We start from the raw sequence: 27,534 nt of genomic DNA, 5'->3' as shown, positions 1-27,534 counted from the left end.
TTAACATCAGCCAAAAGAAAATTTGATAGTTCAACAGGTTCATCATTTACCTTTATTTTCTGTCACAAGGTATGGACTTATTTTAAATTGTGGCATTTTCTTTTAGAATGAAAAAAAACTGCAATTGACACTAAATTCATTGTCGGTCCTCCTTATGATTAGATGGGCTTTGGAACACATCATGGCATACATTATACTCATGTTTTAAATTGTTTTTTTCATTGACTGGTTGAAGAAGTTACATTCAATCATGATAAATAACATGGTGTCAAATTCAGTGATGCATATCAGTGTATTTGTTCATTGTAATTTTAATAATAATAATAATAATGTTATGGAATAAGGAAGACATTCCCAGTCAACAATTATCTTTCATCAGCAGTAACATATAACACTGAAAAAAAATGTTTGCTTCTATTGTTTATAGTATTCATTGGATATGCATGTTTGTGTATACATGTAAATACACATTGATGCACAAGCTTGGTTTAAACCAAGCTTGTAGGTGCTTTGCCTGTGTACATGAGCAAAGACTCCTCACAAGGTGAACCCTGCTCAATTAGATAGAACAAATGAAATGTGTGTAATCCTCCCTGTTGGAGCAGGGACAGGTCCTGATCAATAGCTGCCTCTCTGGGCTGGGCTATTAGCAAACAGCGCCATGCCTAATAACTGAGCGATGACCTTTTAGTTTAATGCTTTCTGTTCCTAGCTCCAGCACCGAGCCACCATGCTTTGTACAGTGTGACAAGAAGAAAAGGTGAGTGTTGTTTTAGTAGTTTGTAAATGTAATGTAGATTGATCACTGTCTTGCAGCTGTTATTGCGGTTCCTCAAGGCTCCAAGGAGTAAACGAAGCAGCACTTCACGTTCTCCACTTAGATGATTCATAGACCCGGTTAACTTTTTTCGCATGCATGCGGTTGTTGTGTCTATGGAGGAGCTGCAATTTTTATCTTTCACATAATTTACATCTTTAACACTTAAACCTGGTATTATCACACTTTCAGTTTGAAATGGAGCATTATTTTCTGTGGTTCGCACAAATGGAGAATATGCATTGGTTTTTCACAAAATTACAATTCATGTAAAATGTCCATGTATGATTGGGTTAGATGTACTGCTGATATACTGTTGATGAGATGTAGAACATTTTTAAATGGATACTCAAATAAAGAAAGATTTGGCTAATGTTGACATCAAGAATGTCTCTAAACTGTTTATTGGCAATTAAATTAGATGATGATTTTCCCTTATTGATTATTCAATTAATTGTGGCAGCCCTAATTTAGCCGCCATATACAGGAGTAGGTGACCAATCCATTTTGACTGGGGAGGGCCTATGAAACAATGTGCATTTGGCCCTTACAGTCAAAATAGATTTCTCACACAGTAAATGGAAGCCAAATGAGTAAAAATATGTGTTGGCCATCATAACGGACTCTATAACATAACATCTAAAAATAACCTCTACACTTGTATTTCATGTAAAATGTGAATTAGTTGTAAAATGTTCTTTTAATCGAATGGATATGATAAGATTTGCAAAAGCAAAATGGAAGTTTGACTTTTACTTAATTCCTCAAAGTCTTGCAAGAGTTTTGTCATCGTTCACGGAGCATGTGATGTATTGCTGCCGCTGCTCCAAAGCCTTTGTTTTGCAGGAGGTCAATAACTCATCTGCGACCACGCAGTGTGACCGTTGTGATGCACTCTGATCGAGAGAGTAGGACTCTTTTGGTACTCAACAGCAAATCTGTCACTGCTATACAGAGTGACACAACCTGAAGAAGCATCTTTAACCGCCAGATAGCTCTTGCAAGATTTTATCACAGCAAGGAAGGTTTCTATAGGGCAGGATACTGCACATATTAATCATTTTATAATTATGCATCATATGCAAGGCGGAGGAGGCATGTTGATAAATTAAGCAATCTGCAAAGGCAAAGGGATTCAGGGCGCATAAATGGACTATTATCTGATAAGTTTGGACCACAACTCCTGTGGAAGCCGGAGGACATTCTACTCTAACAATATTGCGAATTGTTAAGATACACTAAGTAGGTCAATTTATGTCCTTTATGAAATGGTGCAACTCCAAATTAAAAGAAAGGAAAAACCTAAAAATGCACATTTTATTGTCTCATAATTCTTTTGTACTACTTTTTGTATTATTTATCCCCCAAAAGGCACAGGCAGTATACATTTTTGAATTATTAGTTTGTAATTTAAATTTAATAAACAACAACAACAAACAACTAATGTCAACCATTTAAGTTGCTTTTGTTGGGCACGAAACATCGGACAGATCAAGCCCCAGGGCTCTAAAGTGCAGTCTAGCAGTGTGACAAAATATTTATAACAAACTCCTTCTATAACATTGAGGTTCTATAACTTATGTTCTTCATGGTACACAACAGTTGACCCATTGGACCATGGACAGTTTCAATTTCACAGCCAGTGTTCATTATGCACAGGGCAGATTAAGGGCCTTGTGCAGCCTAATCGCAAAGAGAGTGAGATTGCCCTCGATGTGGCTTCACTGGCTGTTAATGAGGCCATTTTCCTGCAGTGAGGAGCACTCAGGGGAAACTAATCTCTTATGTGAGGTCCAGGTTGCAAAAGGGGGCAGAGAATATGAAAATGGCTTCAAGACTTCCTGTCTTATGGATTTTGTCTGCTTTCGGGCAATCGTCTGCATTTAACAAGATTTAACAGAACAGATTTTCTGACAAAATTTGCAGATACCTAAAGTATGCTAGCACAATTATCGTGGACATTTTTGATTTTCTTTTTTTATTTAAACCCAAAAACATACAGGCAAATGTCAATCTAAAACAAAGGATTTTTTTCATTCATTTTATGTACGGCTCATGCCTACAAGGGTCACGGGGGTGTAGATATATGCATTAACCACTCAGGCTATTATTTATTTATTGTCATAAATTTAATGTTTTACCTTTGTGTGAGTAAAACATTTCCATTGCATATGCCTCAAAAAGCACGATTTACATATTGCTATATCCATCAAGTGAGGGTATTTTTCAAAAGAGTATGCGTGAAATCCTTGTCAAAACACACCGTCACTTTCAGATTAGCATTTTAACCTCTGACACTCGAAGTCTCATTATTATCTCAAAATGCATAGATCCATAGCAAAAATGGTTGGTCAGGGAAAAAGTAAAGGAATAAAATAACCATGACTGTGAATGGCAAGTAATATTTTTTTGAAACAAAACAAAATCAAATGTATATTAAGGGGGAAAAGGCCATTAGCAGCTGCCTACCACACATTGAGATGGCAGATAATAGTGGCAGAATAAAATGTTAATATAATGATGGCTGACAGAAGGCTTTCCAAGTCAGTCTGTCTGTGATGGATTACAATTTGGACACTTAACAACTCAGCACTTGCTTCAATTGAGCTGCTTATGTGGTGTATTTTGAGATATTTCATTTCCTGACAGCTCTGAAAGGTTATGATTTACATAAAGGCAATCGGAACTTGATTAAACCTTTATTAATGAAGGCGAAGCCAGGTTAAAAAATGTAAGATGGACATTTGGAGACTGCAAAAACAGGAGGTAGATAGAGGTGTATATTATACTATGCCGCATATATGCAGGGTTTCCCCCATGTGTAAGAATACAAATTAGACACCTTCAGTGTCAAAGGTAAAATGATCACTCGGAAATAAAATCATTTCCTCAAAAACATGGTGTAAATGTGTCAAAACATTATATTATATTATCATTACACTAATGTACAATGTAAGTTTTAAGTAAAAATAAATATATTTGTCTAATATTGAATTAACACGGTCAGGAATAACAGTAAATATGACGTTTTGAAAATGTTTATGGCATATTAAGAAATGGGGCACCGTGATTAGGTCTATTGGTGGGTGAATGCACCGTTGCTGAGACAATCTGCTCCACAATAACGCCATGTCTCAATGAGGCAGTGCATGAGCAGGTTCAAATGAGTCAATTAAAAGTTTTAATGACCGGGAGGATATGAGGACAAAATAAGAGGTAGGAATTGATCTACATACCCAAGTGTAGGACTTTGTTCTCAAGAAGCTCTCAAGTGTGTCGGATCTCCGCCAAGCTCCAGCTTAAAGATGACTAACCATCTATCTGTCTCTGCCAGTTAAATAGTGCTTTGTCTGTGGGGTCCTCTTTTACAACTTTTTTTTAGCGTGAAAGCTCTACCTAGAATAGTTTTAGACAGCGATCACATATAGATAATTCAGAAGACCACATGGACAGTTTTCATTATTGAAGTTTGCATGGGAGCTCTAGTTCTCCTATGTTTGGAAAGTTGTTTGGACACATACACGTTTCTTTTCTGTCTTAAATTGGATGGAACTGTTAAAACTAATGACCTAGTTTTGATAAAAACCTGTGCAAACGGCAGATTGCCTTTGTATCGGTTTCATTTTCATTTGTGAGGAACTGAGTTGGCCTTGTCCCCAGGCCAGAAGGGATAATTAGATTTGGGAATGCAGGAAAAAAGTCAAGGCACTTGCCAATACAGTAGCACATGCCCAATACGGTCGAGATTATGCAAATCAGCAGCGCTTGCTTCCTTTGAAATGTACAGAGATAAACAGAGGGTTCAGACAGAGGACACCAGAAAGAGGCTCATCATCCTACTAAAATAGAAGCTGCATCATTCTCATTAGTTTTATTGGTATTTAGAGCTGTGTCTCGGGCAACTGATGCCAATTGAGAAGGTATTAATAAGTGGAACACTATCAACAATGTAACAACCCGGCAATGCGTGTAATAGTCATTATTAGTGTCATTATTTGCATCATTATATATAATTATCTTTTATCCCCATTTTTAAAAGGGTGGATTGGCAAGTAATTGCTTTTGTTTCATTCTTTTATTTAATAAAATATAAAGGATACACAGTACCTATTTTCTTTTTTTTGTAAACATTCTATTTTTAAAAAGGAGAACGATCAATCATATCAATCATCAATAGTTGAAAAGCAATAGCTCTGGAGACAAAACCCTAGTGACTGTAGCCATTGTACACCTAAAGGCACAACAATGCTCTTTTTTGTGATGTTGGTTCTAAATTGTGTGGTCTCTTTCTTTCGGATACATACACCTGCCACCACTTCACACAGCACCTGGGGAAAACTGCAGAAAGCATCAGTTGCATTGCAATTCCCAGGCTTTGTAATCAGACAGTAAATCTTAGAACTGGCTCTTATGCTGGCGGGAGATGATTGGAAATGTCTTGTGTTTCCTTAGTAGCCTAGTGGATGATAGTTTGCCCTCTGTCATCTATTAAGCAATCCTATTAACTGAAACTCAAACACCATGCTTCATCATTAGGCTATTACAACTCTGATGTAATCTTGCCTGTCTTATGAATTAAATTACCTGTGTCCAACATGAATTTAATAGACTCTTTGCTGGAATTTATGACAGCTGTGGGCCGATCATTTAAAGCAAATGACTAATTCCTCTGGGAGTGAAAATGAAACTACCTTTCAAAAGTCAGGCAGGTGAATTTCACGTGATTTTGTCCTCCAACAAAAGAATTATAGGCCCCGCACTTTTGGACGACCAAAAGAGCCTCGTTAATGACCTGTAAACTAAACTTTACATGCAAACTAAACATAGTTTCAGTTGTCAGATAAAGTCTACTGTCACATGTATTCAATTGAAGGTAATAAAGGCCTTTAAAACAATTGTCTTCTTCACCTTTTTTTTAGGAGTTCATTTAAAGGCCATGATATCTCACTCCAACAGAATATCATCAATAATCACAGAACTGCAGACATTCTCCTGTCAAGCTCAGAAGAAGCATAAATAACCTCAAGGCATGAGTTGATGAGTATTTCTACCAGGCTTTGACAGGATCTACTACACATTTGAATTTCACCCGCTATTCTTTTGGGAAACATGGAATTATTATATTTTTCAGTGAGAAACCATCTACAAGGTTTAAAAGATTAATTCAAAACAACAGGCAAGCAACAATCCACCACCAACACTCTTAGAAACAGGACATGACTGAAGAAGTCATGTTGATGTACAAACCTAGTGTACATACCACAAGACGTCATTCTCATGTGTGCTTGTGATTATTAAATGGCCTAAAACCCAATGTACTGTATCTGCAGAATTTAAAAGGCCAGAGATAAGATACACACTGAACCGTTTCTAGACTGAAGTTTAAATAAAAAGTTTGCTTATTTTTTCAGTCGAAAATACATCACCCAAAAAAAAAAGAAAAAAATATCTGTACTCTCAGAACAACTGTATCTTTACTTCATTCAAGCAAAGATCCTCAAAGTGATATATTACAATATTCTTACTAGGTAGGTTATTTACCTAGCTTTTATACAAACCAAAAACAACTAAAAAAGTCTCAACCTGACAAGCAAATGTCATTTCCATATTTTGTGTTTTCTTTATGGAGTGGTGATGTGCAGACACGCTGGTCTCTCAAAGACATGTAATTATGATTTCAGCAGACATCTGCCCCAAGCTCATGCTTTATCAGTCTATTTCACCCATCCTGCACTTATGTATACAACTCAGTGGTGATTCTGTTTGGTCTGGATTTGGCTTTGCTTGAAGTTATGCATAGCTCAGTGGTTATTCTGTATGACGCACAGAGACAACTATACTGAAAGTTATATAAAACAAAGAATAATCAAAAGTAAAAAAATATATATATAATTTTAAAATATTGCTCTTTTGAATGTTAGGTAAGCTCAGAAAATGAGATGAGAGATGGGAAGTTTGTCACCAGTCAATATTTCGTCTGTTAGCAAGTAACACACAAGCAGACGGATTGGTGCAATTCAAAATTTCGGATAGGCTCCAACTCAGGGTGGACTAAATCAGCCATGGACAAGCGCCAAAGAAAATGGAAGAACACATAGAATTACATAATAAAAGTGTCAATAAAATTGTGTATCTTTAGCTGTTTTCATTTGTCGACAAAGTGCTTGTTAGACAGCAGCAGGCCGATGAATCTGAAGAAGTACAGAATAAAACCAATATATGGTCTTCATGCTCAACAAAAGTGGCATAAGGCCTTGAGATAGAATGTTGATTAGGCTATTGTTTAGTTTTTCTGCTTGAATGATACATACACATTTGGGGAAGTTGCACTGAGACGAAGGCTATTTTTTGTTTCACCTAAGTGCCTTCAAAGGAGCAACAGGGGATGGAAGGCCCTTGGCACTGGCTGGTGCGTTTAACGGTCTGGAAACAAGGCTTTCTATTCAGCAATTTATGATATCTCAACATAGGAAAAGGAGTATAGAAGAAAGGATAGGGGAGGGAATAATGAGAGACACCTCGGGAGGTGAAATGAAGGACATCGTGCAAGACAAACTCCCATCAGCAGATGTCAATGAGAGACGCCCAGCTAACGGGAACAAATGGAATGGCTTCGATCTCAATTTTTTTATGTTGGCTTAGAAAGGCTGTGTTTTGCATTCACTTTTCCAATTCCAATACCAGACCTCCAATCCGTGCAGAATGTAGTTTACTATAATGGAAGCTCACTGAAAGGTTAAAACAAAAAACAAAAACAAAAAAAAACATTCACACTATTCAGAACACAATCCAATATTGTATAATTTTTGTGATACAGAGAAAAGGGAAAAAATAGACCTCTCTCTTCAAACATTTGCTAAAGTTATGGTTTTGCAAAGCATAAAATGTCTTTTCTTACAGAGACAGCTGAAAAGAAAGACTGACATTATAAGAAAGCAAAGCAGACAAATATGTTTATGGGATGTATGAAGAGAATTAATGTGGTTAATTTTTCACCCCTGCCATCTCTCTCTCTTTCCCCTGCTGTCTCGCAGTTTAGCAGTTGGCAGAGTCTCCCTATCTCCTGACAAAGATTATGTTGGCAGGTAGTAGGTAGGTGATTAATCCGCTTGAGAGGGGAAACAACATTAACCTGCCTCTCAGCATTTGCCACCACATCACCTTGCAGAAAACACACTGGTCCAACATAAATTACCTGCATAAAGGTTTTATCAGCTCTATGGTATTTCCTGCATAATTGTTGAATGGATTAAACAGAGGATGTTTACATGGGAAGCTGTTGATGATCACATTAGCACAGGTGAGTGACCGTATTTTGAAGTAAAAACAAAAAAGCTCTAAACAAATCATTGGATTTGGAACCAATGCAATGGAAATTGTGGTGGTGAGACCTCAATGCAAAGGTGTTGATTCAGGTCTCCAATCACATGGCATTATGATCCCATATCAAATGAACAGAAACCATTCATTTATTTTTAACCCTTTCAGTGGACATGGATTCATAAGTTGACACAAGACCTCTATACAGAGAAAGTGTCTATTTTTGGTAATTAAGAAAAAATAGCAGGCAAAAATGAGTAAATATTAGGAATATATCAGTGGTTACCATGACAGCCTCAGTCCTGGGCTCCTAGGTTTGTACCTTGGTCACTCCTCCTGTGTGGATTTTGAATGTTCTCCTAGGGCTTGGGTGGGTTTTCTCCAGGTACTCTGGTTTCCTCCCTGAATGAATGAATGAATGCATACCATTACTTGCGATAGCTGTCGAATTCATCTAAACCAGGAAGAAAGACCGTGAATGCTCATGTTTCAGTGCCATTGATGGTGCTAGATCACTTTGATTGAGAGGGCCGAAGAGTGCAATCCCCCCACCCTTCCCCGCCTTTTTTTTGTACAAAGGGATTGGTTTCGCACCATCAATGGAAGCCAATGACTTAAATGAGTACTCTGTAAGTCTTGTAATTAAATTACGTATCATAATTGGTGCAAGAAAGATTTAATTTGAAGAAGCCATTTTTTGTTCTGTTTTATTTTTGGATGCATTACTCTGCATTCACCTACCTGTCTTTCTTTACCACCCAGCCTTCTGCCATGGACTCCATCTGTCTTTCTCTCTGTTTGGTGCAGATGGAACAACATGACAAGGGCATAGAAGCCAATCCATTCGCAACTTGTCATCTGCAGGCATTTCGATCTGCCTCTATCTCGATTAGAGGTGGCCGGCTGGTGGGAGATGAGTATGGGTATGTTTGTGTATGTATGTGTGTTTCTTCGGGATATGCATGGATGCTCTATTGAGCCACTAACCTGTCCCGTGACATCCCTCTTTTTTTCCTTTGTGTCATTAACCTGTCATTGCTAAGGCATGGATGTGAAGAATGTTGTAATTTCAGCTCCAGTTTTATAGTTAGGCTTATGTGCATGTAATGCATAATTTTCAAAGAATTTCTGATCATTATACATACACAGACAGAAGACTGTGTGCACGTGCTATTTTTATAGACTCCTCTTGTCTGTGTTTACATGAAAAACTCCAGCCTGAAATCCACTCAACAAAATGTTTGTTTCTCAAGGCTGCTAATAATTGACACTCAGAGTCATATAACGGTTATATGAGCAGAAGAGCAACACATTTTAAATCACAACATTTTAGGTCACTTAGGTTCTTCTCCACATTCCAGCAGTCAAAGAGGATTCGACCTTCCTGTTGTTTGGTCTAAGTTAAGCAAAGCATTCTTCATTGCAAGCAAATATATAATAATGTAAGACTAATAAACCTAACAGTATATTTAGTAAACAAATTTGAAGTTATTAGAATTGTAAGTGAAAAAAAACAATCAAATTAAAATGAATGAAATCACAAACATACTTGATTCATGCGAGGCATCACTGGCATTGTGTCTTCTGCAAAGTGTGTTCCCAATAGCCAATGGTGGCATTTATCGCACACTAAGCACAGGTATGAATCCTGCAAAAAGAAAAAAAAAATTCTGAAACATACTCACTGTTTGTTGTATGAGCTGCAAATGCACAGTGAGTCCGTAGGTGCAGCAATGTTGACAGAATGGATGGGTTACTACCAAAAGCGGAAGGTTATATTTATGGTTTTATTGGGCTGAAGACTGCTTTTCCGATATGGCAACGCTGAAGTACAGCATCCCGTTAGCTCCCAGTACTAACCAGGACTGGTCCGCAGACCGGTGGTTCGGGACCATTGCTGAAGGGTTAAATTATATTAACCATAAATTTAAATTTCACACAGGGATTTCTGCAGTATCTTAATTCTTCATTTTACCCGGCAAGGCCACAACCTCAGTATCCATCTTTCTCATTGGCTTAATGATGGTGGCTTTGCCCTCATTATCCTTGCCCCTCTGACCAGCTATAGTACTTTGCTCATTTATCTCCTCTAACATCCTTCTCACATCATATGACACTTATATGCAGTTTAAGTATAGCAAACTTTGATGCCACTTTTGCATCCTATTCCATATAAAACATGTTGTACATTTTAATCACACATTATATGTAAGTATGATGTTATTTTGAAAGCAATACACAGATGTTCTCTCTAAGAATATATACTCCACTCAGTCTGCTACTATTGTCATAGAATAGGAAAACCAGACATACATTATTTTTTTCAAGACAACAATGCACTTAAAATACACCACATTTTTCCCATTGCTTCTTACTTTCTGTAAAATATCAATGCTGAACTGTTTATTTCCATGTGTTTATCAATGTCAATTGTATCCTATAATTGTGTTTATACATCATCTGATAGTATATATAAATCGAGTTGTCTTTGTCGATCTTTTTTTGCATTGTTGTAGCAACAAGGTGCAGTCTATTTAAACAAACTAACATTGAGAGAAAGAAGATAACCAAAAATTGACCAGAGGCCGCATTATGTAGATGGGTTTGTGAATGTTTCTTTTTGGCATGATATTTATTGTATTTTTAATGTTATTTGTAGAAAACAACACAGTCTCATTTTGTAACCCTGATTTTGAGGCTACGTTAATGTATTAGAATTTCAATTACTCTTTTTTTAAATGTTCCGTGATGATCCGTTTACTTATTCCATGGCATGAGCAAACAGTTACATTCAATATAGTCAGCATGAAGCTGATGATAGCAACTTTTGAAACTAAGAAAACTGGTTTTGCTTTGTTGTCATAATATCTTGCCTTTAGGGATGACTGACTAATGGTTTACATAACAACACATGATAATTACATGCACAGGGGTATAGTGGAATGAATCTTCACCTGCATCATTTGGCAGAGTCATCATATATTTAATTTGACATTTAATTGTCATACTGAATCCAAACATCACCACCCACTAGAAATGAACTAAATGATGATATCTAAAGTTTTAAAGGTTTTAATTGGCCCATATTGTGCTGGAGAAAATATGAATCAATTAAGTCAAGCTACTATGATGCAAAAAAAATGTAAATTAGACCTCAGAGTCAGACTAAAATATGCATTAAGGTTAATTAACTCTATGACCCTCTAACCTATGTTCTGCCTCAGAGGCACATTTAGCAATGATACCAACAACACGGTTGCTGCAAGGTTATGAACACACAGTGGGCTGAGGGGAAAAATGAAATATTGTAAAGTTTAACGTGACCCAGACAGAACTGGTGACCTCCCCAAACTCGTCTCATCCACAAACTCATGACACCCTACTTGGAGCGGCTCAGCCGAGTGTGTCGCTTCCCGCGCCGAAACGGCACAGAGGTTTTGGGGAGCTTGTCAGTTGAAATCTGTCAAAAGTACTCAGTGGACTTACTGGAGCCTAAGGAGTACAATACCCCAGACCCACAGGGCTTATCCTGTGAACTCAGATATCCCACATAGAAATCAACTTTGTGCATCAGAAACCTAACGCCCTGCTTGACAGTCCTATTGTTTGTCTCCTGCAAAGTACACAATACTTGTATTTGCTGTGCTCTATTTACCTGACCAGAAATTAGAGGAAGGATTACAAGTTCCTCCTCCTCTCTATGTTTTCCCTCCCTTTTCTCAACGGTGATCACGTCATCTGTTGTTTCTTTAGATAGGCAAATAAGCCTGCAGTTTGCCCCTTTCCTAGTGGCTCTATCCAGACATTCCTCAAAAGGAAGGGAGGTGCTTGAGAAAGACTCCAAATGACTTCCTTAAAACTTCCACAGTTTGTGAGTGTAACTTTTCCTATGAGCGTTACCCAGCAGCTGGTGGCTGCTATCAAGGGATCAAATATGACGGATGAAAGATGACTTCATCCTACCTTGTTATCTATGGATTATATTCTCCAACATCTGATAGGACAATCAATAATGAGTTGAAAGGGAATACTGAGTATCTAAGGTAAATGCAACCAGCTATTTATAAAACCTAGAAATTACCATATATTCTTAAATTCTGAAAGGCTTCTAACAGTTTATATGGTTCTCTTTGTTACAACCATTTGTTTACATGGCCTCATCCCGGCCTTTTGGGCAAATTCCAATCTCTCAATTCTAGAATATGTTAGACCGATGCACATTTTAACAACTTTATGGCCTTATACTTTGGGCTTTTACAAAGAATAGACAATCTGACAATGTGAAAGTTGACATTATTTGGTGGTCGAAACTCATACAAAAATCAAAATCAGAAACCGACACTTGTCTCCCTTGTCTTTCCAAGTCAGAATTACAATCTGCCATGCTTAATTACATGCTCGAATGCAATGCACTTGACCTTTCAGAGGGATTTTACAAATCTAACACTAGATCTTTGTTGGAAACAGGAGTGCCTCTAGTGTTTACCTCAGGTTTGAACAAATATTCCTACTTTCAAGATGTGGGCTTAGGCTCTTAAGAGTGAGAACACTGAAGTGTTTTTATAACATTGTCGACCTTGTTAAACAACACAATGCAATGTCCATAGAGCCAATTCATTTCTCCAAGCTGGACAACACCCATATTGGAAAAACGACAAAAAATGGATGTAGATTGATTGTCCAGTTAGTTCTCTCAACACACAATATTTAATTTTTTTTAATGACAAATAACACAGAGAAAATGCTTAACTCATTGACTGCCAAGGTATCTGGACAGAGAGGGCTGATAGCAAATTATATGTTCATTCTCTGCCAATCCTTCCAGTTCAATTAGATAGGATATCTACTAGTAAATCAATAATTCAAATTCACAGCATACGGATGAAAAGAGACACACAATTGGACGTTCATCATGGTCAATGGCACTGCAGTTAAAGAGTTAAAGAAGAAAGTATCACATTCCAAAGTGACAGAAGCTAATTCTGCTCCCTCAAGGAACAATCCGTGGCCAGCCTTTTGCCACAATGAGAGACCGCTTGAAAGAGTTAGTGGAGAGAACCCAGGAGTTTCCTGATTCTGGAAGTATAAGTTCTACCCCTGTGTCTGAAGAGGAAGATGACACTGACAAGTCCACGGTTCTCGGAGTCATAATACCCGAGGCTGTTCTTTTTGAGGAGGAGCCACTCATTGACAATTTCCTGTCGGAAGTTCACCAAATGCGAAATGATATCGTTGCGCTGGAAATCGAGGTTAGTAAAGTTTAGAGCCCTGGGGTATTTTTGAGTCCAATCCATTTAGGGGCAAATCAACATTTTTTTATTTGTCATCAAATAGTGGACAGAATAGCACAACACCCCTACAAATAAAATTAACAGTAAAAAGACAAATGTATTTTCTTAATACTAGATGTAATTTAATCATTGTAAATGTAGGCCTTTTTTATTAAACACATTACTTATTTTATGTATGAATGGCAGTAGATATAATTCCTGTATTTTCTAGACTATATCGTTTTGTCATATTTTGGCATTGCCTGCGACTTATACTCGCGTCACTTATGAATATATGATCTTTTTTTTCTGTCTGACTACCGGAAGCGTGTTATTTTTTTTATGCTACAGTTATCTGAAAAACTATCATTTTCACAAACGCCTATTAAACCTGGTGTTCTAAAATTTACTATTGTTACTTTGGCGTATGTTTTTTTTTTTGTTTCAGATAAAAAATGTAAAAAAAATTGCCCTCCTAAAAGGAGACTCCAGTGTGTCATATATATAGGTATATTTCTTTCCTCATAATTATGCATTGCTTGGCTAGTGCAAATTCTACTCAGGTTCGACATATAGTCAGAGAAATACTATATTCCACCTAATGAACAATTTACAGAAATCTTTAATATATTTAAAATGTTCTGGTTTTGGCATGACACTAGTTAAAAATCATTGATCATCATCACACAATATGTCGCAAAGTTGTTTGTCTCTGATCTCAAATAGGTCCTTAAATTTAGCCAACAACAAAAGATGTTGGTTGCATCTATGCGGCGCTTCAGTATAATGAAAAAAGAGAGCAGCATAACAAAAGACATCAAGCTCCAAGCTGAGAGCCTCCACCGACGTCTGGACAAGCTTTCCAAACAAGTACAAAAAACAGAAGAGCAGCACGGTTCTACTGCTGTTTCAACAAGAATACAACGCTGCCAGCATGCAGCAGTTTACCTCAAATTCCAGCAGGTTTGGAAATTAAACTTGCTTTTGTTTGCTTTGAAGCTATTTTCTGTTCGCACACAAAGTAAAAATGATTTAATAATAACTGGGCCGTGTTTTAGCACATACACTCACACAAATGCTACTTCACATACAATTTTGTAAAGAGTGCAGCATAAGTCAAATGATAAAAAGTCACACAACTAAAGTTTAATCATATTATTTACACTATAGTCATATTATTACTTTCTTTTTTTTTTTGGCTGGGTCTCCAAAGGAGATTTAAATACATCCCAAATGTCTTCTTATTAATTTCCTTCTGCCACAAATCAAATCCTCTTTTTTTTCTTGTTATTCTGCTACATTTATGCAGGTAATGCGGCAGTATAATGAAGGGCTGTTGACCAAGCAGGAGCGCTGCAAGGACTTCATTATACGGCAGCTAGAAGTCTCAGGAAAAGATATTACGGAAGAGGAAGTAAATGAGATGGTTGCTACTGGAAAATGGGAAGTCTTCAATGAAAACCTGCTAAATGATGCCAAAATCACTCGGTCCCAACTGTCAGAGATTGAACTGAGGCACAAGGTGAGAGTAATTACCTTTTCTTTTTTTTTTTTTTACTCATCCATTTACTTTTGTATGACTACATAATGTAAACTATACTCTCTGGTTGAAATAAACAGTGATAGACTAACTAAATATGCTGACAGTACCATATGGTAACTTTGGAATATTATCAATTACAACACTGAAACTAAGACACATCAAATTATTATAGTATATTAATAGTTTTTTTTATTATAATGCAGTTCCTCGTGTTTATGAGTATTTTTTTCTAAGTTTTTTACTTTCACTTTAGTTTTTTGTAGTTTTATTATTACTTTCCCATGAATTTGATAATTTATCAGGTGGATGATTCAAATAATAAAAGTAGTAAAATGTGGCAAAAACATTTTTTAAACCCTTGACTATATATTTAACTGAGGAAAAGTGGTTTGTCTTTATGTTTGTATTCAAGATAAATGAAGAACGGATCGAAGGATTATTACCGAGGATATGTAGAATATAACACAAAACAAGGGGAGGTGGTCATTTTGGTGTAATCAGGTCAAAGTTCATGGGGTCTGAAATGGAATGCACAATAACTTAATAACGGATTAGCCTATTTAACTCAAATGTTCACGGTAGATGATATGATGAAAAGGGATCAAAGGTCACAGAGATCATAAATATGGCATTGATTTAAATTTGACTGCTTAGGTTAAGGTCTGGTCTCTCCTCCTCCAATTTTGTAAGTTTTAACTAGTACTAAAAAAAATAATTATTAGTTTTACTTTATGTTTTTATTTGATTTTGTTGTTGTATTAGTTTTCCGAATTTAGTTATTTGTTAGGTGCTGGATGAAAGAGGATTAAGCAAAAAGACGGCATTTACTTCTTTTGAATTTTTGATTATTAGGAAAATGCAGAACATTTAGAATTTAAGGTTTAATCTTGTGTTCACACACAAAAAATTAATACCTATTTGTATTTATTTGTGCTACTTAATAAAACTAATATAAAACGCAATCTTGACTCCCAGTTAAAATAGATTTGATGTTAAAGATTGTTTTTGGTGGTAAATGAATTAATGCTTGGTGAAGTAAAAAAAATCCAAAGGAATAATGTACCTTGTAATTATGTGGCACTTCATTTTTATTGTTCGAGAACATTGAATATTTGACATCAACGATATTTTTTAAATTATTGTTAGAGTTTCAATTATTCCGCCGTCCCATGACTTGATTATTTATTTCATGCTATTACCCTGCAGGAATTGTTAAGCCTTGAAAACAACATGATGGAGTTGAAGGATCTCTTCATGGAAATTTTTATGTTGGTAGAAGAACAAGGGACCCAGATGGAGCACATCCAGACCAATGTGGAACGGACCCAAGATTATGTGGCAGCCTCTAATGAGAAGTTCAAGTTAGCCGCCAGATACAAAAAAAAGAACCCTCTTCGTCAGCTCTGCTGCTGCTGTTGCCCTCCATGGAAATGCTGCTTTTAAAAATGGACGAATTGGAATCCAGCTGCAGGTATGTATATTAAAGTGCCTCCCTTACCTGTTGGAACTTAACAACATTGGAATCGAGTGCCATTAAAGTGAAGGTTACTGGTACCACAGTTCTTATTGTTGAACACGGCAATGGCATAGACAGATTCAGCAGAGCATAGAAAACAATTAAGGGGGAAGCCAGGAATTGATATTTGACGTACTTACTTCTTTGAAGAGAGTGTGAAGTGACTGCTATTGGAAGAGACAGTTCAGTGAGTGCTCTTCACCAACGTGACTGGTTATTTCAGAGACCTTCACTGTCATTCGAGAGATGTCACAAACAAGACTTCTTTCTACCTCTGCAACTGTCAATGCTTCGTCATAAATTCCATTCACCGTGTTTTTCTTCTGACCCATGCACTCCTTTTATTTTCTACGAGAAAAAGCACTTTGCTAAATAACAAGTAGATATTTACCCCAGCAAAAATTAAAATAACTATCTTTTATGTCATATATTGGTCATTTTTTTGTCCAGTAGAGTAATTTTTCACTAATATAAATATTTAAATGTCATTTAAAAAAATTATTGAACAATTTCTATTAATAATTTATGATGGTTTTGGGTAGAACCTGGACTTTTTTTAAAATCCTTGATTTTTTTTCCCCACAAAATTAACAGTGTTTTTAAAATAAACATGATAACAGTGATGATAATCAAGTGTTTGTATGAAGTCTGGTTGTGCTCAATGATCTCAAACCTATTTTCTTGGAGCATACTGCACCAGTAAACAGCTTAAGACACACATTAAGCTAATATGGAAATAAGTAAAAATAAAATAGCCACCTCATGGTGTAGGGGTTCACTTGCCTGACTTTGGTGCAGGCAGGTGTGGGCTCAGTTCCCGCTGGTGGCGGTATGATTGTGAGTGTGAATGGTCGACTGTCTCTCTGTGAGCCCTTTGGCTGACTGGCCGCCAGTCCAGGGTGTAGTTTTCCTTTCTCCCGACATCAGCTGGAATAGGCTCTAGAACAAGCATTACAATGTGAAAACGTTAACAACAAACGACAAGAGCAATTCGGAATCTGGTGCACTTTATGTATGATAATGAACATGTTCATTGATAGCGCATCTCATAATTCGGTGCACTTTATTTAAAAAAAAAAATACCGTGAGTCAATGCGAATTATTGCTTATGAAATAAGACAAAGGATGTGTCGAAATTCATACGATATTGACCAACATACCATAATCAGATGTATGGCTCCTCTCCGAGAGTATTTATGGCACGATACCGAAAACTAAAAAAAGAACATTCAATTAAATTTTTAAAACAGGTAAAACAAGAGTGCTTCTCTAAATTAATTCCAAAAATATTTACACTTTTAAATTTGAGGGTGAGTCGATTTTGTACATACTGAATTATCTTTAAAAATATTGATGGTACATATATATTTCCATTGTAAAATTACTTTTAACAATGAATAGATACTTCCATGTCATGGTATACACATAAAAAATGAGTAATACCCTTACTCTGGTGTTTCATAGGCAACAGATAAATTGGGTGTGGCAATATGAAACGGGAAAAACAGGTTTGTCTGCCATTACCCCAGACAATTTGCCTCGGACTGCCACAAGACCTTATGTGCAAATACAGCAGTTAACGTGGACTAAGAATGCGCACCTTAAAAAAAATGGATGGCTTTTTGAAAAACAAACATGTTTCAATTTGAACTTTGACAACACATAATAAGACAGACTGGCAGGATTGACATTTAAGTCACTTTGACATTTCTACCTGGCATTGGTCATAGACATCACGTCTAATAAACACTACCTATCAATACATTTTTTGGGGGGGTCCCTGTTATTTACAACCATCCCCTTGGTCTATTAAAGGATCTAGGTGGGATTTCCATGAGATGTTTACTTGCATTTCACCACCATTATAAAACTGTGTATTTTTTTCTGAGCCTTGTACTGATTAGAGTGACATTTTGAAAGACCAAAAAAAAAAATGAATCTCCTAAGTATGTATGCCTTAATATGAGAAGGAGATGACAATATACAATTACGCTGCCTACAATAGTGTACGGAATAACCTCACACACACACACACAAAACACACACACGCTGTCAAAAACACAATTTAGAGCAGCAACAATGCCATCCAGTGTTCACTTACACGATTGCCAGTTGAATGTCTCCCTTGGCTCGTGTTTAAATACTAAATATTAAATTTCTATACTTACCCCAGTGAGGACATTGGGAATAACCACTTTAGTTATATGGTACTATGTTATTTTATATATAAAATAGAATATAATGGTTTATTGTCACTGTAAATATAGTCACCACACATATTGTGCAAATTAGTTGGCATGACAATATCATTATAAATTATTCTAAAACAGTATAAAACAATACAAATGTCACAATTAAACGCTATCAGTCATACAGATAAAAATAAGTTCTCAACAATTGGGTATTTATGCTTAAAATAGGAAAATTGTGAGGGATCTGGTGTACAAAAAAAATAAACGTGCAATTTTATACAGTTATACCCACAACAATACATGGGAAATTTGCACAAATGGAAATAATTTGCTAATTTGCTCTAGTTATTTGGTCACGTTAAAGGTGATAAACGTTCAACCCATTTTAACTTTCCATTTGTGTTGAAATTAGTTAAATACTTAAGGTCTATATTAAAGTTGCTTTCAAATTTAATTATCACCACCACCCAGTATAGTAAAGAGTTGTTATATGAATATCTGGCAGGTTATGTATTGTCTTATTTATAATTATATAATGTCAAAAATTGTCAGAATTGCTAAAACAGTATCCATCACACAAGGTTGAAAAATTGCGAATACATATTTATACATAGCATATTCCAACCAAGCACACACACACACACACACACACACACACACACACACACACACACACACACACACACACACACCTCAAAATTTACAGTGCTTGCATTCTCCCTTAAATGTTTCTGTCATGAATTATTGTGAGCATTGGATATGAATAAATTACAGTTTTAGATTAGAATTCTGGAAATGTAATTTCTCCAACAACATTTTATTCAATACCCAAAAGACTGTACTCAAAACGTTTATTTGATTAACCTATCCTCCAAAAAATTGAGACTTCACCATGATATCAGTTATACAGTCCCTCCTCAGAGGAAATATTTGTCCAGTAGAGGGGGCTAATATCCAATAATTATAATGAGCCTTTTCAGAAATTAAGGCAACAGTCTGTGACACACATTGTGGCAAAGGTGAAGTGATTGAGGGTACAAAATTGTCTGTAAAGACTTTATGCCATTGGAAAAAAAATTGCGAGATTCTAATTGAATAATTTCCTCTGCAATGCAATCAGACATTTAGTGTGTACTTTACAGGTGTGGGTACATATATTTAATATTGATGTCTTTCCTGTCCAAAAAAAACAACAAAAAAGTACTGAAAAATATGAATGGGGAAATGTATTATCATTTCTTTGTTTTAGTAAGTCATTATTTTGACCTTGAAAAATGACTCACAAGCTATTAAGAGCAAATAAGATGATGTTGTCTCAGCTTAGTCCAGTCACTGTAACACGAAATATGATCTTGACTCCATGTTCTACTTTGCTCTGTCGACAAATGCCACAGAAATTGATTAGATGGCTCCCAAAGTTTTATAATTTTATTTACTCAATTGGATAACTGAGAGGGGAAACTGTGTGCGGTCGGTCCAGAGTAGATACGGTAAGTGCATTCAGCACAATTCCTGCTATCATAATCAAAAGTGGAAAGTTATGTGTAGTCTACAAGTCAAATGTAATTGTGCTGTTAACATTATGATGTATTGTATTGTCTGGATGAATGTGCGTATCAAATTGCCTGGCTCGGTAAGATGGTATGAAAGACGTTACAAAACCGTGATACTCTCTGGCACTTGTGTCAAACTGATGCCCGGGTTCCAGGTCCAAGCTACAGCATTAATTTCTAAGGCTCGCAAAAGTAAGTCATATACACAAAAGAAAAAAAATTGCAACCTAGTGTTTTTAACCACACGAAATCTAAATTACAAATGTAAAATAGAAATATTTGCTGTTTGTAAAATAGAGATTTTTTTTACCCTTTTCCCACTTTGTTGTTTTCATTTGAAACTACATAAAGTACATACATGACAAAAATATTTAAATGAATAAATACATACTTTATATTTACTTTGCCATGTTTAAATGAATTGATAATAAAGAATGTTTATTGCTCCTCTATTGAAACCAATTAAAACTGAAAAAGTGCTATTCAGAATGTCAAAAGAGTATTTGAATAATTCTGAAATTGAGAAAACAATTCACTGCCTGACAAAATAACCCTGAACTAAGGAGATAATCGATTTATTGTCAACTAGTAAAATAATTGTCAAAGGTCTAGTTAATATGGCCTGACAAAAAGACTCTCCAAAGGAAAAACCAAGTGCGAGATGGCCCTCAACAAAAATGAGCTTGACACCCCCTCTACGGTCAATGGGTTTGAGATTTTCACTCGATTAGATGACTTTTCTATGCTAAACTTTGTATTCCCTTCCAAGAATGAAATAGACCAATGTATATATTCAAAAATAATTAATTTTGACTCTCCCTTTTCTCTACCACAACCAGTAATAACTAGGCATAAGGGTCATACATTAAAAAAATAGCCATGAATTGACAGTGATAAGAAAAGGAGACAGCACATTTACTAAAATAAATGGCAATCCAATATAAAATCTGACAAGAAATGACCATGTTAGCAAAAGTCTGCAAAGAACTATTTAAATAACAATTAATCCATAATCTTTGTGTTGTGAAGTGTGTTCCTAATGAAATATGACCTACAGCATGGGAATTGAGTCAACCCCAACCAAGTGTCACAGCGTAATGGATTACACTGGCTCGGCTCCAGTCGGGAACCACCTCAGGGTCTTCATAAGGCTCCTGACTCCTGGCCAGATTTTTGTTTGTCTCATACTACCACTGCTCCCTTTGCCCCATATCCAAACGGACAGTGGATTGGGTTGGACAAATAGAGGTATGAAGCTAATAACGATTGGAATATTGGCAATCTATGTCTAAAACAAACAACAACATCAATACGATTACTGTGAGAAATTGCTCATATTTTATTATCAATAAATTAAAATGTGTTGGTGCATTTTTTTGAGTCAACCAAATTGGTATTAATCCCACATCCTTCAAAGAAGAGACTGTGCTTTTTTAATGTTTTTTGTCATAATATTCAACTAAATATAGGTTATTGAAAATTAGAGGGATTCCACTTGATTGACTTGACTGAAAGCTATCATTTTAATTAATGCATTCAGTGAAAAGTGCATTTATGGATAATGGCAAACATTGAGAAGAAATAAATCATTTAATTTGGGAGTCTTATGAAAATGCTAAATGTGATTCCTGTGAAATAATCCTACAATACAGTGCAATCTCTATACATTGGGCGGATTAATATTTGCTGCATGTGACAAAACACACACACACACACACACACACACACACACACACACACACACACACACACACACACACTACACTGGCAGCTAGCTAATTAGTTCATATCTACTCAGCAGATTAGTTAGTTGAAATATATGATATTTAAGAGATTACAAGAGATATTTGAAATTCCATTAGCTTTAAATGTATCTATTATTTTCTGCAGTATTTCTTAGATTCTATACAGACAATCTGTCTAGGCAACTGTTTCATTTTTAACCAATTTTGCATTCCTATATGGTGTAATTTCTTCACAAGTGCGCAGTCACAGCCCCATTCATGTATCTCATTGCTCTTCCTCATGCTTATTTCACTCACTTACTTCTTCCTCACTAAAGTTGCTGTGACTGTCCTGGTTGCACGTATGCTGGATGAAATCCATCCGGAGGAATCCTGTGGAAGAAAATACAGACATCAAGTCATGATATCAAAATAACGCAGCTGCCACAGCATTCACAAACTCTCAAGACATTTCGACTATAGAACAGATGTTTTTCCAATATAGCAACATTCTTTAGATGATGGTTTTAAGGGCTTTTGGAGAGAGTGTTACTTTTCTTCACAGTGGACATCAGGAACTAAGAGATGGGATATAATCTATCTTGTCAGCAATCCCACAGTGAGGGGAGACATCTATCACTTCTGATATCTTGCATTTTTTTTGAGATTTTAAATCAACATGGGCTTTTGCATGTGAAATATATGAATTTCCATCTCCTAATTAGCTATTGACAAGCCAATAAACAGAATGAGTTGTGCGAAAAACGCTTGAAACAAATTTTACGGTAGTCTCATGTGGAATCTGTGGCATGGTTCTGCATTTTAAATGACTGAATGATTTTTAAAAGCATATTTTTTATATATACCCTTTCAGATTAGGATATACCATATCTTTGGATTATAGGTTGCACCTGAGTATAAGAAACATTAGCCAAAAAATGCATAATGAAAAGAGAAAAGCATATAAACCGTACTGGAGTATAGGTTGTATGTTTCAGGATTTTTTTTTTTAATTCACCAGGAATCAACAACAACATGATTCATAAAAAAATTGTAAAATAGGGAACACTTTACAAAAACATACATAAGTTGCTCCTGAATGTAAAAAAGTATGTTTTGTACTCTAGAAAATACAATATTTTGTGTATGCACTAAGGTACGCTATGTCTCTTGTGTCTGTTTTATTGTATTTAAATTTGTATTTAAGCACACCAAACACTAATCGTCTTATCACACCAGCTATTTGATAATAAAGAAGAATTACAAAAAGTAATACAAGCTTTCGAATGACATCTCTGCTGACAGCTGTTCACAAATGGAGAAAGGTTTAGGCCACTGTACCATCTAAGGGGGGTCAACGTGATAGAATGATCCTACACAGGTGCTGAAATCCATCCCCCTCACAAATGACAGTATGGCATGCAGAGTTACTGAAATATGTGCTGATACAGAGGAGCAACTGTGTCATCCTATGGGACTCAGTCGATGATTACTTTTTATCACTCAATATAAATTTTCTTTTTTTTCAAATATTTAAACAGAGTCAATCAGTGAGTGAGATAATATCCAAATGGCTTTTTTTTTAATATGTACCTAAAAGGTCAGTCATACACATACCACAGAAGTAACCTAAATTTGTAAAATAAATATGGCAAGGGTTCTCAATGGCTGTCTCACCTGGCCAAATCTTTAAAAAGTAGGTATCTCCCCAAGTCTCTGAATTTTACTACCGAGGCAATAAATAAAAATAAGTGCATGTTTGAAATGATAAATGGTCCTGACAGTTGAGTCATGAGAGCAATGATATCTTTGAGCATCATCTTTTCATCCCTTGACACACCAAAGGAAACTGACGTGATCGTTTTTAGAGTTGTTTGACAGATAAGCGAATTTTCTAAGGGACGTTAAAGCATGAAAATTTCTTAACGGGCAACATCTTTGTTTAAAGAAAATTACATACCTCAATGAGTTAATATAGAAGTCTCATATAATCTCAACGCTTTATCCTCATTTGGGTCGTGGAGGGTGCAGGAGCTAATCCCAGCTGTCTCAGGACCCCCTGAATCGATGGCCAGTGGATCGCAGGGTACAAGGAGACAGAGAACCATGCACACTCATACCTAGAGGCAACCTAGAGGCAAAAATCAGGCAATGAGAAGTTTTTTCTTAAAATAATATTTATATTAGTGTGAATTTAACGGATAAATTGCTCTTTATAATCTGTTTAACTGTAAATTTAATACTAATCTGCTCATGCTTCATCATATCAAGCTTCTGTCAACCTTCCACTGACCAAACCCATTTCTGCTTCCATCGGGAAAAGGACAAATGCGGTATACTCTTGAAGGGTAGAGTCAGCGGTTTTAGATTTATACTTGGATTTAGAAGCTTTATAAAAATAGGGTCCAATGTTTAATTCCTTTAATGTACTTTAAAGTCAGGTTTCCACAGAATAAATTAAAAATTCAACTCATTAGCATACAATACATTGACATAAGCCTTTTTTTTTCTTCTGTCCATATTTCACCCTCATCTTACATCTCTTTCTGTCTATTCTCTTTCCACCTCCCATTACTCATGGGTATTTCTGACAGCTGCCTTTACTGACACGTTTGCTAACAATGGACTAGTGAACACGGACAACTCAATCCACCTCTGTCCAAATATTTCAGACTGCCTCCATTCCACATTTGAATCATTGGAAACGCCACCTCATTTCTTATTCATGTTTTTATAAATTATTCTCCCTGATATGAGCCCCAGTCACGTAAGGCAAAGCTGGAGACTGTCTCACACTTTGATAGAGAGATAAAGAGTGGGGGAGAGAGGTATTAATAGATGTTCAGCTTGGGGAGAAAAATACATATTAGCAGGTTTGACAAGAATGATGCAAATTACATGTCCAGTCTTGAGTCGAGACAGACATACACACAATTTGAAGTGGGATCTATTTTAATTCCTGTATGCAACTCTAAGCAGTTCAGTTTTAAATTGACAAGACCATATTTTAGAAAGAAAGATGGAGAAACAAACAAACAAACTAAATAAAACATAAAATAATATGATGGGGCAGGTTAAATGTATAGTATTTATCATTTTTTTATAATGAGTCAATAGTTTTGGTTTTCTTTTTTGTCACTAATAAAAAAAAAATTTAAAATATATCTCAAAAATTCTAACTTCAAGTACAATATTTCCTTATTAATCTGTCCTTTGTTACGCTTTGGTGCATTCTTGTTGAAACTGCCATACAGAAGCACCAAAGCGTCCGGTGGAGGAAGTGTGGTGTTTTGTGTCTCAGTGATGGATATAGACATTATGATTGTCTTTTTGCCTTTCTGAGTTTTGCTCCTCTGTGGATTGTTGTGTTTCCACTTCCAATACGCTCTGGGAGATTCGTTGTCAGTCACGGATTTATGCTAGAACATGGTGTTATATAAATGTTTTGAGGAATATTTTTTGTTGGATTTATATCCGGAAATAATAATATTATTTGAGAGATGACACCAAGGACTACTATTAATGAGGTTGAACCAGTAATATGTTTTATTCCATTTACTTACACGTGGAATATATTAAAATTAATCCATGGGAATATCCTGCTGTCTGTGCATTATTAAATGCTGGAGGGCATTGTAAGCACACCTTCATCTTAGCGCCCCTCCCGTTACCCGTCAAAAAAGGGGGAAAAAGTACTTTGTAGTTAAAAAACTGGCCTGGATACATATCAAAAGGGTTATGATTCATATATGATCCAAGAAAGAAAAGTTTACATTTGGCTTTTTGGGGAAAGGGCAGCTGAGAATTCAGGATGCTCAATCAGAGCATTTGTCATCAGAGAAATACAATACTCAAAGCTATTGTACATTTCCATTGTTGTCACCTTCCTCCTCCAGACAAATAAACAATATACACTGAGACTAAACGGATGTAGGCGGGTCTCAATGGGGAAGTGAATGAACTACTTTGCGTTATTTTTAGCCTAAAAAACAAGAAATCCTAACAGAGTAAAGTTTAAATTGATGGAAAAGAAGTGTAATACTCACGATATGAACTGAAATGGCTTAATGTATCAAACCCAAGCAGGCTCGGGGAGAAAAAGGAAACTCCTCACAGATAGACATGACCTGGATTTGAACCCACACACTTACACACTTTTTATATATTATATATATTATATATATATATATAATGATATAAAACAAATGCACAAAAAAGATGTCTGCATAAAGTGCTGCCTTCCAATGATTCAAAATTCATTTTCTATGCTCCCCACTTCATTTTGAAAAGCTAAATACTTCATGTCTGATTGCTTAGTGAGCTAGCATCCGTGAAAGTTGTTGTCTAAATTTGGTTTGAAACCACAATGTAAAGTATCCGTTTACCACAAAAAAGAGCAGAGCAAGAAAGCTGCTTCATGCATGCTGGGTCAGTAACATAGCAGATTGGTGGTCTTCTGATTAAAGCATGTCTTGTTGATATCACTATACCACTTTTAAGTAGATACCAGCTGCTCAGGCTTAAAATGAAGTACTTCTCTCAAAATAGAAATAAAACATCACAAAATATGTTTGTTCAGAAATGTTGATTGGATTAAACATGAAATGTGCCATATGCATGTTTCTCTCTGCACATCACACCGGTCAGCTGTGCACAAGTTTGAGATAGGATTAACAATAAAAGGAGTGAAAAAAAGATTTCAAAGTTAAATTCCTCAAAAAGGAAGAAAGCCAAATGGCACGAAATGATAAAACTCTGAAACATTGCACGGCAACAGACTGAAAAAGATCTTGTAGGTGTGTTTTGACAGGAAACAGCCCTGGTGTCATTGAATACCGCAGTTGGGCGTTTACTTCCCATTGATGGATGAAGAGACTCCAGTGGCCTGGAATCTAATGGGGAATGTAAAGCTGCTTCTTTTTCCATTAATTAAAACCATCACAAGTGCCAGTAGCTAATTTATCTGTTCGTCTCTTTGCGTGCTTAACTATATCTGGATTTATTAGACAAGACAGTCAGATTGCAAAGGTAAGTTATTAGTGTCATATGTGATTATTTCCTCATTGTCCATTAAAAAACACTAAAGTAAATTACAAAAATAAAACTTGAACTTGGTTGGCATTGAATTTTCATGTTTCAGTGCCACTAGCGTCGATATAGTATGACCAATTCATTGGGAGGGGCTGGCAGTGATCTTGGGATCAAACACCGAATCCTTGTCAGTGTACAATTTTCTGGTACACTGACTAAATTGATGAACACATTAGCTCATCTTACGGTTAGAGAAATAGAGATATTCAATTAAATAAGCACCTTTCATTAAAAAAATAATTTGGGTTTGTGCAAATATAAATAATGTGCTAGGTTTAATATAATTTATCATTAACATAATTATTGCTTGAGCTAGTTGTAATTGCAGGCATTGCAAATTTGTCGTTAAAAAAAAAAGAAAGATGTACACTTTGCCATTTATGTGTGTTTTTAGATAATAGTTAATTGCAGTGTCTCTCAAATAATAATAATTTTATACTAACAGAAATTTAATACTGGATAAGAATTTGTTTCCATTATTTACATTTGGATTTAAAAAAAAAACATA

The 27,534-nt window shown here is 35.9% G+C and overlaps 1 protein-coding gene across 3 annotated transcripts; it reads left to right on the top strand.

The window, feature by feature from the left end:
- The first annotated feature begins 11,962 nt into the window (after positions 1–11,962).
- Positions 11,963–22,929, top strand: stx19 (syntaxin 19). 3 transcript variants are annotated; one of them, XM_077728185.1, is made up of 6 exons: positions 11,963–12,180; positions 13,133–13,386; positions 14,134–14,370; positions 14,717–14,929; positions 16,157–16,421; positions 22,274–22,929. In XM_077728185.1, exons 2-5 carry the CDS (start codon positions 13,162–13,164, stop codon positions 16,391–16,393), a joined length of 912 nt encoding a protein of 303 aa, XP_077584311.1. In that variant the 5' UTR covers positions 11,963–12,180; positions 13,133–13,161; the 3' UTR covers positions 16,394–16,421; positions 22,274–22,929. The 3 variants fall into 3 exon arrangements, with proteins under 3 accessions (XP_077584311.1, XP_077584310.1, XP_077584312.1); XM_077728184.1 differs by lacking the exon at positions 22,274–22,929 and having other exon boundaries at positions 16,157–16,901; XM_077728186.1 differs by lacking the exons at positions 11,963–12,180; positions 22,274–22,929 and having other exon boundaries at positions 13,016–13,386; positions 16,157–16,901.
- The last annotated feature ends 4,605 nt before the right edge of the window (positions 22,930–27,534 follow it).

This window comes from Stigmatopora nigra, chromosome 11, assembly GCF_051989575.1.
Source record: "Stigmatopora nigra isolate UIUO_SnigA chromosome 11, RoL_Snig_1.1, whole genome shotgun sequence".
Lineage (NCBI taxonomy): Eukaryota > Metazoa > Chordata > Actinopteri > Syngnathiformes > Syngnathidae > Stigmatopora > Stigmatopora nigra.
This window is presented reverse-complemented; position numbering and strand designations above follow the sequence as displayed.